This window comes from Pezoporus occidentalis, unplaced genomic scaffold (assembly GCF_034315485.1).
Source record: "Pezoporus occidentalis ecotype Australia unplaced genomic scaffold, CSIRO_AGI_Poc_V1 ctg394, whole genome shotgun sequence".
Lineage (NCBI taxonomy): Eukaryota > Metazoa > Chordata > Aves > Psittaciformes > Psittacidae > Pezoporus > Pezoporus occidentalis.
This window is the reverse complement of record NW_026915718.1, coordinates 107,894-119,752: the sequence shown is the minus strand read 5'-3', so window position 1 is coordinate 119,752 and position 11,859 is coordinate 107,894. Positions and strand designations below refer to the sequence as shown.

General features: G+C 52.2%; 1 protein-coding gene and 1 long non-coding RNA gene across 3 annotated transcripts; both read right to left on the bottom strand.

Annotated features, from left to right (window-relative positions):
• Positions 1–2,034: 2,034 nt before the first annotated feature.
• LOC134170920 (uncharacterized) lies at positions 2,035–3,673 on the bottom strand. Its single transcript, XR_009967411.1, has 2 exons — positions 2,609–3,673; positions 2,035–2,498 (listed from the first exon to the last, which is right to left on the bottom strand). It is a non-coding gene; the product is annotated as an uncharacterized LOC134170920 (long non-coding RNA).
• A 3,056-nt stretch (positions 3,674–6,729) lies between these two features.
• Positions 6,730–11,614, bottom strand: PHB1 (prohibitin 1). 2 transcript variants are annotated; one of them, XM_062632711.1, is made up of 7 exons: positions 11,527–11,614; positions 11,127–11,255; positions 10,630–10,791; positions 10,140–10,282; positions 9,734–9,850; positions 8,784–8,879; positions 6,730–7,865 (listed from the first exon to the last, which is right to left on the bottom strand). In XM_062632711.1, exons 2-7 carry the CDS (start codon positions 11,212–11,214, stop codon positions 7,653–7,655), a joined length of 819 nt encoding a protein of 272 aa, XP_062488695.1. In that variant the 5' UTR covers positions 11,215–11,255; positions 11,527–11,614; the 3' UTR covers positions 6,730–7,652. The 2 variants fall into 2 exon arrangements, with proteins under 2 accessions (XP_062488695.1, XP_062488696.1); XM_062632712.1 differs by lacking the exon at positions 11,527–11,614 and adding an exon at positions 11,383–11,405.
• Between the last annotated feature and the right edge of the window lie 245 nt (positions 11,615–11,859).

Sequence of the window (11,859 nt, the reverse complement as noted above, 5' to 3'; positions counted from 1 at the left end):
CCTCTCATTTCCTTGCTGTCATCTCTCCTTTCCCTTCACACTGGTGTCTGACTTTTAAAGGCAACTCTCTGCAGCTCATCCCCAGCACAGTGTGGTGCTGTGGCTCCTCTGCCCCCTCTTTCTGGCATTTCCCTTCTCCCTATAACCAGTGTGGGAAATGTCCTCGCGTGTCCTCCTGATTGCATGTGGTGCCAGGGGCGGGTGATAGAGATCTTAATTTCCTCCCTAAACTGCTGCAGGGTCTCAGCAAACAGCTCTTTGCAGCTCACTCCAGAAGCAGCAGCAATACAGCAGTAGGTGACATTGTCCCTCCCTGGAAAAGAGGGCTTTTTTCTGCTAAGCAGCTTAGGACATTTCAGGGTGAAAAGTACAATGAAAGTATGAGAACTTGCTAGGCCATGGGCCACAGACACAGCAGAACGCAGCGTTACCCAGCTGGGTTTTTCTCCTAGACTTGTTCTAGACTTGCTGAGAAAGCAAACTTAAATAAGAGTATTGTTGAGATGCAGTGAGCTCTGTGGTGGGGATAACCACTAGCAGCAGCTGCAGAACAGTGTGGGAAGGAGAAAAATCAGTGGTGAACTCCTACTTTTATCAGCTGTTAATTTTCCTGTGGTGTGGGCAGGCTTCTTGGGTTTGCAAAGCTGCGTTTTCCTGGGCAATCCCTGAGCTATCTGCTCTGGTTATTTCCTATTGCTTTCAGGCATCAAACTAGGGCTGCAACCCTCTAGTAGGAGCACTGCCTGCCCAGCCCAGGGCCTGCAGTTCCCTGGGAGCTGTGCTGCTGAGAGATGCGGCCCAGTTTCCGAGAGCTCTTGGCTTTCCCAGGGCAGCCATGGGTAAATCTTCTCTACTTCATCCACACTCCTGCTGTGATCATTTCTTTGGAAACTCAGCAGGCAGTTCTTTCTTCCCACAGCCAACAGGGATATGGGCTGCTTTTCTGCTGTCCTACCTACTTCCTCTCATGGTGAGGTGGCTCTTGGTGGTTCGTTGGTGCTGGTGACAGGGCTGCCACTAAGGAGGGCCAAGTGGAACAGCACTAGCCCTTTTCCATGTGCTTGGTATTTTGCCAAGGCCTCCATCCTAACAGTTCTGGTTTGGAAACAGCCTGAACTGGGCCTGACTTGACACTTCCGGGAATGCAGTTGGGATTGGGACTCTTTCTCCTTCCCCAAGGGGGGGAAGGTCCTTGGAGCTCAGTGCTGCTCAGGGACCCTGCAAAAACCAGGCCCTGCCCCACTGAGAAAACAAGCCAAGGGGGAGAAGAGAAACTGAGGCACAGACAGGGTGCTGACACTTTGCTGATCAGGGCTGCAACCCAACCAGTTGACTCTCACATTAATGCTTTACTCTTTAGGTATCCAGATATGTCCTGCAGGATTCAGAATCCTCTCAAGCAATGGGAAAGGAAGCAAAAGGAAAACAAAGCGTTTTTCCTGCTAGCTCTTGTCACAGGAAGCCCTGTGCTGTCTGAGGGAACCACCACCACTGAGCACAGAGGTGCTGGGCTATATCAGAGAAAAGTAGAAGTTCAAGCAGAGGAAATTCCTGTTCTCATTCTCCCTTCTCCTTTGCTAGTTGAGTGTAAGGCCACAATTAAAGATAAACTGCCTCTAAATAATACAGCTAACACCCACCAGCATCTCCTTGTGAGGAGGATTAGACCTTTGGAGCAGCAGGGTACAGGCAGAGTTGACATGCGGTAAGCACCTGAGAAGCAGAACTGCAATACCAGTGGCTTTAACTCTGCCTCCCCTGCAAGCTGAGGGGCAGATCAGGGAGCCAGCATGGCCAGCTGGGTTCAACATGGTTTTACAGGGCTTCCTGCATTCAGGGCTTGAGCTCAGCCTGGGCAGGGCAACAGTTAACAGCCTTGCGTGACACAGAAAAGCCTGGCAGATGCACTTGCTGGTTACTAACTTGCTTTGGGGTACTGGGGGCAGGGTAACATGACCTGTACTGTCAGAGCTGTTGGCCTCTGCATAAAAATCATACCACAAAATAATAATAAAGAGTTCTCTTTGGGTAGCCTTGGTTTTCTGCCTCTCTTTTATTTTTCCTAAGGAAGACACAGATTCTGGGGTATGGCAGCTCAACAAGGGCAGGTTGGAAGGGAGAGAAACTGGCAGAGTTGGGGTTTTACTCTTCTGTTGTCTGTTTAATCAGCTTTGGTGTTTGTTACACTGTGATCTCAGGTGGTTTCCCCAGCAGACTGGCTACATGAAGTTCTAAAGTTTGGAGAGGGGAGGTAATTGTTAAATGGATGCATTGCCCCAGCAGGTTGTTAGAAACATTTCTGTTCCTGTGTTAGAGCACCTCTGCTGTGATCAGCATCAGCCTGTACCAAAGCAATTTGAGTAGGGTCCATGTACCTTGGCTGGTGAGGAGCAAACTGGTTGAAGTGGAGTCCTGCTGTTCACACCCAATCTTCCAGCCTAGCTGTTTAGGTAGAAACTTCCCTCTGGGTTTGAAAAGCTGTGCTTAGGAGGAAGATGCTGTAAGCAACAGAGAAACAGAGCTGTATTTACCAGCTTTGCAGAAGGGGCACTGCAAGATTTCTACCCATGAAATCATGTTTGAATTAAGGGCTCTGGGATAGACTCACCTTGTTCAGGCTTAACCCCTGCTTCCTTCCTGTTCTTGCCTCTGTTGAGTGCTTTTAACCTGCTGCTCAGAGGCATCCTGCACACACTCTTTCCAGCCTTCTCCTGCCCTTCCTGCCCCTACCAGCATGGGGGCACAAACACATCTTGCAACTGGCATCTTCCACTGTCTCCATCTTGTGCACTGCCCTCCTGCAGCTCGATCTAGGACAGTTTCCCATGCTCATGCACAGCTTTGGCTTCTCAGAGATCAAGGATAATTCACTGATGGGCTCTGACTCAGTCCAAATCTGCATCATGTGTGGATCCAGTATGAGGAACCCCAAACACTGTGGTTACAGTAGCAGTTGAACTCGGCCTCCCATGGGAGCTTCCTGGTGTCTCTAGCCTTTCTTTCTGTGTTCAGCAAGAACTGGGTGCCTGTTCCACCAGGCCCTTTCCCTGTAGATTTTACAGCTTTCTGTGGGTGGGCAAAGTGAACCCAGCCTGGCTATGGGTGGGCATTTCTCTAAAGACATCAGATGCATCCCGTTCTCTGACAGTTTGTTCTGCATCCACTAGCTAGGATGGACTTCATGTCCCATACCATTGCCCCTGATACCTATCTGTGACAATCTTCTCCCCCTTCACCAAGTAGAAAACCAAAGCCCAAAGCATCAAATCATCCTTCAGTAAACCTGACCTACCTCTGAGAACTACAGCAGTGTAAGTAAGTCAGGACTTGCTGGCCTGAAGTCAGCTCAGTCCTGCTGATGGGAAACAGGCATATGAGGAATAGATCAGCCCCAGTGCTGCCTAGTGCCAGGCAAGGAATAATTAGACCAAATTTGGCCTTACGAATTGTCCCCCATCTCCCAGCTGAGCTGAGCTCCAGCCTGGTTAAAGACATCATTTCCTACCCTCTTCCACAAGTGCCTTTTCCCCCTGCACACCCCGCCACATCCTCTGTGTTTCAGGACAGAAGCACTAGATCCACTCAGATATAAACAGCACAAAGGAAGCAATAAGGAAACTCCTCCCTATCCCTTGGCTCTAACCACTTTCAGCCATGCTGCCAGCTTGCTGCAGGGTACAGATTATCACAAACTCGGGGTGCAACCTTGCCTGGAGTGTTTCAGCTCCTGTGCATCCATGACTGTCAGGGCAGAGATGCCCATTTCAGTGCAACAGCCATGCTGCAAATTCCAACTGCTCCCGTCCACGTGGCTGCTTTTGGTCTCCTCTTCACAAGTCAGGTAGGCTGGTTATCTATTAAATAGGGAGCAAGCACAAGAGAGGGTGAGCACACAGAGGAAATCAGGCAGTTTCCTGTTTGTTTATCAGGAACAAAGCTTGTTTGGCTGGTGTGAATGTGGCCAGCAGGCTGGTGCCGAGCTCAGCTCTTCCACTAGCACAAAGGGAAGAAGTAAGGCAAAGTCTCCCAGGAAGAAAACCCTAAACTCAGACCTCGCTGGAGGTTTGCAGCCAATGCAGAGCGATGGGCAGGGAGATTCCACCTTGTTAAGTGGCAGTGAACTGCTGCTCCTTGGTCTCAAGCAAGAGATGCATTCTGGCAACAGAGGGCTGCACTCCCCATCACACAGAGCCCTTCAATTGCCCCAGCAGATTTATGTTGCCCATGACCAGCAGACTTTGCCCCAAACCTGGTCCCTGTAGCTTAGTTTTTGGGCTGTATTCAGAGAAATACTCTAATCACCCTGGAACCACAGAATTACAGGGCTTCAGATTAAAAATTGCCAAGCTTTTACCAACATAGCTCCAGTATGAATTCATCATGCTAACATTCTGGACCCAAAGACTCAATGCTGTTTTCAAACATCAAGCTAAACCACGTTACACTTCTGAAGTCATGCCTAGACATTTCTGTTGTTCCTATCCACACTGAATTAGTAATAAACTAAAGATGGCCTGGGGAAAGGAGGAACAGGGCTGCAGGGAGTCAGGCTGCAAAGCCAAGCCACCCGGGACCATGCGCAGAAAGAGAGTTTGCATCTTTCAGTGTGCTGCCTTAGGCTGGGGGAAGTTAAAACCTGGGGCTGGAGGTACCCAGCAGTGAAAGGTGCAGCGGAGGTTTACCAAGACAGCCTGACACAGGGACTGAACCCTCTTCCCCTCTTGTACCAGCTTGCGCTGTTTCCTCCTCGCCCTGAGACTGTGCTATTGTGTTAGCCCTCGTCCACCTCCACTCCTTGCGCCCTCTGCCCGGGGCAGGGTGACCTCCCCACTCCCCAGCCCCCGGGATGCTGAGGGCACCCTTTGGTCCCGCAGCTTCTCCGGTGCAGCAGCACAATTGCTGCTGCCATCTGGTGGGAGAGCAGCCGGGCTGCGGCCCCTGCGGCTCCTCCGCTTGGATTTGTCTTGCCTCTTGAAGGGGTAACCTCTTGGCAAGCATCCGTGCTCGCTAACGCCGTCTGTCACGGTTGGCAGCAAAGCTGCAGCTTCCATCCCTCACCTCTCTTCCCCCAGTGCAAAGCCGCATGCCTTGACCCTCTCTCGATTCTCCACCCCAGGCCGTGCTCCACTTTCACCAGCAACTTCTTGGTACTGAGTTAAGAGCAACAAGGTTGGAAACGCCAGTGAGGGTGGGAACACCCTGTTTGTGGAAGCAGCCAGGGCAGCTACCTGCGTGTTACCCAAGCCCAAAGCTCTGTCTATTGCCCTGACAAGCAGAGTGCTGAGAGCGAGGGCACACACCCTGCTCACACCTCCCAGCTGCTGCTCTAGGAAGCAGGATCCAGCCTTTGACTCTCCAGTCCGGCCCTGGCCGCACAAGCTCAACTTCTTGGTTTGTTCTTACATCAAGGAGCCTGCCAGCACCTGAGGAGTCTGGCAGAGGATGCCAGGCAATGCTTGCTCACTGCTGCACAACTCAGAGCAGCATCCAGCCAGCAAGTGGCTGTTTCCTCACCCAGTATCCCTGTGCACTAAACCACATCCTGGTTTTTGGGTCACTGCTCCCATCTGGAGATGGTCTCCACCAAGGCTGAAGAGCAGCTGTAAACACAATATAAACAAGGGGTTCAGTGAGCACACCCCCAGCCAGCCACAGGTTCAAGAGCAGCTTTGAAGTCTGAAGTTGATGGCAACTTTAGGCATTAAGTGAGGCAGAGCCAAGGTAAAAGGAGCAGTTAACAGCTAGGGAGCATTTGTGAAAAGAATTACATCCAAAGGCAAAGGAAATGGTGATTAATCAGACCCAGGGACCACTGCTGGAGCCCCTCCTCCAGAGGCTAAGAGCAAAAGTGGCAGGAAACACTCCACACTCCACTGAAAATGCAGGACTGGAGGGAGAAGGGATGCAGAACCACAGAAGCTGAGAAGGGATTTCAGGCATTCTGCTCTGAACCCAGCACCTGGCACAGGAAACACTAAGGGGGCTTTAAAAGGAGCCTTGGGAGGAAAGTGGAAGCTTCCTTAGAAGTGTCTGAAGTGGTAAACCAGAGGAATAAAGAACAAGAGCACTGGAGGGGGGAGAGGTCTGGAAGTTATTTGGGAGTTATGGACCTGACTGCTCAGCTGCTTAAAATATTTTGCAAGCTCAGGCACCTCATCACTGCAAGCACAGACCCTGCCCAGCACAAAGAGCACAGGAGTCTCTCCAAGGGCAAGGACTCCAAGTGGCTGTAAGATGAGGAAACAAGCCCACCATTCCCAGCAGCTTTCCCAAGGGCTTACCCTCAGGGCAGCGATGACACCCACCAGAGATCCCATTCCTCAGGGATAACAGGCATTGTACAAGCACCCTGTTTACAGGATAGGAGTAGCTGCTGACACACATGAAGCACTGTAGGCTGTATCTGGTACAATACACCCCCGTTTTCTTTCCAACAGCATGGTGTTTCATCAAAAGAGCACCCTGGAAGATGCACATGCAGTAAACAACAGCCTGAACAGTGCATGGAAAACAGTTAAAAGCCCTTGCAATAACCTCAAGATACTCTCAGCCTTGCTGCAGGAATTCAGCCTAAGAATCATGTTTCAAGCTTTAAGTTGTCAGGAACAAGACCTATTGCCCTGTGCTAAGTGGCATATCCACACAATAGCACAAGCACGAAGTTCTTGCTCTACTGACCCAACCTTCATTCTTCTGTGACAGCAAAAAAACCCCAGCACCACACATGACTACAGTTGGGACTGTGACATTTATTGAAGGCTGGTTATACAATCTCACCCATCACATCCTCCTCACAATTCAGGTTCCCTACATAAAAAGAGCATTGATGTAACAGAGAATTCTGCCCACCTCTGACTGCCTGAGCCACAGAGCACCGAGTCATCCCCTCTTTGTCCCAGGTGCCATTTGCAATAGGCCAACTGACCTTGATGAAAGAACCAATGCTGCACAACAGAGCAAGCAGCAGCAAACAGATCAGAGTGCAGCAGCAGGGGGAGAAGTGATGTCCAGCATGTGCCTGAGAAGCATTTCCTGCAGAGGAAGCATCTTCTCCTCTGTGCCTGAAATCCATCCACTACATAAAGCAAATCTCTTGCTATTCTCACCCCAAGCCACAAGCCGCTCTACCTGTGCCTCCAGCTATCAGTGCTATGGTTCACACAGGCAGAGCCACTGCCCTGACAGCTGAGATGTCCTCTTACACTCAGCTGACACCTGAAAACAGACTGGCTTGACTGAAGAGTGAGCCCTGGGCATCCCTGTCCCATAGTCCAGGACCTGCAAGTCTGTAACAACCCCAGCTAAGCCAGCCTGAAGGCACTGAAGCATCGCTGTGAAACCTGATGGATAGAGCACTCTTGGGGTCAGGGAGTCACCTGGGCTACTGCTTTGCTCCAGGAGTGAACAGATGAAACTCTGCTCCTGTTGCTCAAACTGCCTGGAAAGGGGCAATTCTCAAACCTAGCTTAAAGGCCAAAGCCACTGCTCTGACCGTAGAGGGGAGGAATGCAGGTCTGTTCTCAAGAGCGGGCGGTTTTATTTGATTAAGAATTCAAAATGGGTTGAATTTTCATTTCCTCTCTTTCTACCAATGAGGAAAGTGCACAGACTCTTTTGGAAAGGGCTGATCTGGGAGGCAGAGGTGCCTGGGCTCACTGTGGCAGCTGGAGGAGCACAGACTGTCCAGAGGGCAGGTACGTGATGTTGCGGGACCGTGAGAGCTGGTAGGCGATGTCCTCAGCGGCCTCCAGCTTGCGCAGCTCGATCAAGCCATCGCCTGCAGTGGCCAGCGAGTTGGCAATGAGCTCAGCTGCTTTGGAGTCTCCCTCCGCAGAGATCACAGCCGCTTTCTTCTGCTGCTCAGCCTGGAATCAGACAGGACAGGGAATAACCAACAGAGAAAACAAGAGCAAAGAGAAGGAAGATGCTACTGCCATGTTTAAAATAGGAATTCCCGTTTCACCTCCCTCCTGTTCTTTTCCCTCAAGACAGATGGGGTTATTTTAAAGCTGTATTCTGTTAAGACTCTTTTTCTGCCTACTGTGGAAAAAAAAAAAGTTGAAAAATCATCTTGAAATTGCCTTATCAGTTTTAACCTCATGGAACATTAACCCACCAAAGGACACTCCTGGTGGAAAACTCTGAAAGATTGGAGAACTTCACCAGTGCAGTTAAACCCAGGTCAAATAAACACTTCTGCTGTTTAATCATCTTGACAGATTACATGCATCTTATTGCATGGGGTGTTGGCTGCAGGTTCTTGCAATCCCCACAGGCACGTGTTGGGCCAGGGGACTTTAACACTTGAACACCAAATTGTTTCTGTGGATGCTCACTGAGATCTTGGGTTGATCTGGGATCATGTGCTCGTGCATCTCCTGTGGTCAGTAACACCCCTAGGACACAGGCCTCCGTGCCAATGATATCAACACCACACAAGGCTTTGACTAGCCTCACAAAATTCCCAAACACTGGGATCATGTGGGATGCAGATCTCAGCCTTGAACCCCATTTCTAACTGACACTCCCTCCCGAGTGCCATTTCCTCCTGGCTCCATGCAGACATTTCTGTTCAGCACCCCAGTAAGAAGAAAAAGATGACCCCCAAACCCAACCTTAGGCTTTATCTATCCGATAATCACAAGTCAGAGCTGAGAACCGCATCAGCATTACAGCACCAAGTGATTTCAGCATTCAGCTGGCCCTGTCAGTTGTTCACTGCAACCTGGAGTGGGAAGGAGATACCAGGAACCTTTAGCAAGTTTCTCAGAAGGACAAGGTACCTTTTCCACAATGAATCTTGCTCTCTCTGCTTCTTGCTGAGCCACTTGCTTCATCTCCACAGCCTCTGTGAACTCCTTGCCAAAGGTCAGGTGAGTCTGCAGGGCACAAAGCAAGCAAAGGTCACACCGCTGACAGCATACAGCAGTGCTGCTGCGACCCACACAGCTCCCAGGGTGCATCAGTGGAACTGGGATGGGGGTGGAGAGCCAGGAGCCTTTAAAGAGCCCTTTCCTGCTCCATTATGCCCCACTGTGCTCAGCCTGGGTAGTTAGGATAGCTGCAGGCTCCTGGGATGGGACAGGGGAAAGGTGGATCTCCTTCAGGAGTGTGCTCAGGAGACAGCACCAGAAACTCAGAGTCAAAACTTACATTTTTGAGAAACAAAGTCTTCCTGCAAAGACTGCCTATAATACCCCTGTCCTCCAAGCAGGCTTTTGAGAGAGGTCCAAGAACAAAGGGAGAGGGGCAAGTACAAGCCAGATTACAACACAATTCATTTACAAAGCTTCTAGGGAGACAGGGAGAGCTCCCCCCTTGAATAGTCAGGAGAAAACCAAATACTTTGTAGGAAAAGGACACTATCAGAAGCAGGTATTTTCAGTACCTCCTCAAGCCTGGCACTTCCTCACTGTATCTCAAGGTGCTTGGGGAGCAGCTGATCTATCACCCCCAGAAGCATTTTTTCCTCATTTGAACTACAAAAGCCTTGCAGCAGTGGAGCCTGACAATGAGCCAGCACAGAGGAGCCTTCAAGGGCTTGCTCAAGGTCACAGAAGGCCAGTGACAAAAGCAGAGGTACTGCTTTGAGCTGTAACCACCACATCCCATGCAACTGCAGGCAGACAGACATAGTCCGTGTGTCCAAACTCCCAGCCCCCTCCTCTCTTTTCTCCACTGCTCTTATCTGGGCAGACTCCAAGGAGAAAAACCGAAAAGGCAGCACTCTTACCAAGGACACATCATCCAGAATGAGCCCAAAGGTTGCTGCTCTCTCCGTGAGGTCCTCACTCACTTGCCTTGAGACCAACTCTCTCTGAGTGATCAATTCTCCAGCATCAAAGCGAGCCTGAAATCGGGATGAACAGTGAGAAGGAAGCTCCCAGAAGTGACAGATTCTCTGTGTCCTGCCTGCCTTTGCACCATGAGCTGCAGAGCTCCTCTCCCAAAGTTCCAAGACATTGAGCTGCCCATGGATTGGAAGCAAAGGACTCAATGACTGGGAGCTTAAGTGTAAGCTTTTCTGGATGGCCTCTGAGAGCCTTGGGAGTGGAAGGAGAAGCCTTATTCCAGAGCACAACGTATTCTGTGCTCCAGCTGCTGAGGGAAGAAAGATGAGCAACAGAGCCTGTCCTTACCACAACAGACTTGAGGATTTCAGTTGTGATTGAGGGCAGCACACGCTCGTCGTAGTCCTCTCCAATACTGGTGAAGATGCGGGGTAACTGGGCAGTCACTGGTCTGAACAGGATACGCAATGTGATGTTCACGTTCTGAAGGTCTGTGGGAGGAGAGGCACGAGGTGAGTGGCAAAGCACAGGGACAGGAGATGTCTGTCCTCTCCAGGTTGACTAAACAAGAAAGAAACAGGTTATTTTTACTGCCCTTTGCACCCTGGGATCCAAATCCCCATCCCAGACAAGATTCAAACTGCAGTTTGGCGACACAGGGAACTACTGCCCTACTGGAAAGACAAGGACTTTATGGTTAAAGGGATGACTGACAGGACCAAAGGAATGGTCCAGTCTGTTCTGGAACTAAAACCACAGCTCAAACCATTCCTGACTGTGTCCAACTGGATCTGGGATCTCCACATCCAGAAAAAACCAAACCAAAGCAAGCGCTCACCTTTGCTGCCCGTGATCACGGGAATGTTTCGGGGCCGGGAGCGGCAGTCGAAGATGATGGGTTTCTGCACCCAGGGGATGAGGAAGTGGGTGCCTTCTCCTACCACCACGTCCTGGACCCCGCGGAATCGGTCGAAGATGACAGCTCTGTGGCCTGCATCAACTGGAGAAGACAAGAGCCACGTTGGTACCGAAACCACCCCTGTGGAAATGGTCTGTTGGGGAAGTCAAAGCCTTTTGCTGCCGTGACGTTAATGCCATTGTTTGGAGCAACAAGGCCAGAAGACGCAGCCACGGCTCCTGGCCTCGCAGTCTGCTCCCAAGTGAGCCAACAGCTTGCAATCCCGCTTGTGCAATGCACAGGGCATAAAACAGCCCAGCAAGGCTCCACAGCTGTGTCCCCCTGCTGCCATCAGCAGTGAAGGCACACGGTGCCTCCCACACCGACCAAACCCAAAGGTACAAGCCACCTGGAAGCTCTCAGCCTCCCGCACTCACCGTTGTACAGCGCCGAGTTCACCACTCCTCCTACAACGGCCAGCCCCAGGCCGAGCTTCCCCAGGCTCTCAAACACCTTCGCGGCCATCTCACGCCTCCGGGTCCGGCCTTTCCTTTAGCAGCTCCCTCCTGCAAAACCCACGGGGGTCTCGCACCCTCACCGCGGAGCAGGTCCCACAGCGCACCCCCGCACCCGCTCCGAGCCCGGCCCGCCGCCTCCCTTCCAGGCCTCACGCCCCCAGGGCAGCCGCCCGACAGCCGAGGCTCCGCTCCCGCCGCAGCTCGGCCCCCGCTCTCCGCTCCATCGCCGGTCCCGGCTGCCGCTTCCCATCCCCGATCCCGGACCTACCGCGCCCGCCCGTCCTGGCCCGTCCCGCTCCCCTCCCGCGGCGCCCCTGACCTCCACATGAATCCGCGGCCACCCGCCCCGGCGCGCCTGCGCGCAGCGCCAAGACGCACGCTCCTCATTGGCCTGCCCTTCCCCACGGTGTTCTGGGACATGTAGTTCACCGCCGCGCTGCCTGCTGCGGAGCGGCACACAACTCCCGGCGAGCCCGGCGGCGGCACGCTGGCTGAGTAAAGCCGCTTTCTATTGGCCTCGTCCTCCCGCTGCCCCGGGGCCTGCCGGGAGCTGTAGTCCTGTAGTCCTGCGGGGCCCGGGCCCGGCTGTGCCCGCTCCCCGCTTGCACGGCACCGCCCGGGCAGGGGCAGCGGGGCCCGGGCGGGCGGGCGG

Coding starts and splice junctions, on each gene's coding strand:
- PHB1 (XM_062632711.1), bottom strand. CDS start 11,214: ATGGCCGCGAAGGTGTTTGAGAGCCTGGGGAAGCTCGGCCTGGGGCTG. Junction 9,851..10,139: donor AAATCCTCAAGTCTGTTGTG/GTAAGGACAGGC, acceptor TCCCGATTTCAG/GCTCGCTTTGATGCTGGAGA. Junction 8,880..9,733: donor TTCTGGATGATGTGTCCTTG/GTAAGAGTGCTG, acceptor TGTGCCCTGCAG/ACTCACCTGACCTTTGGCAA.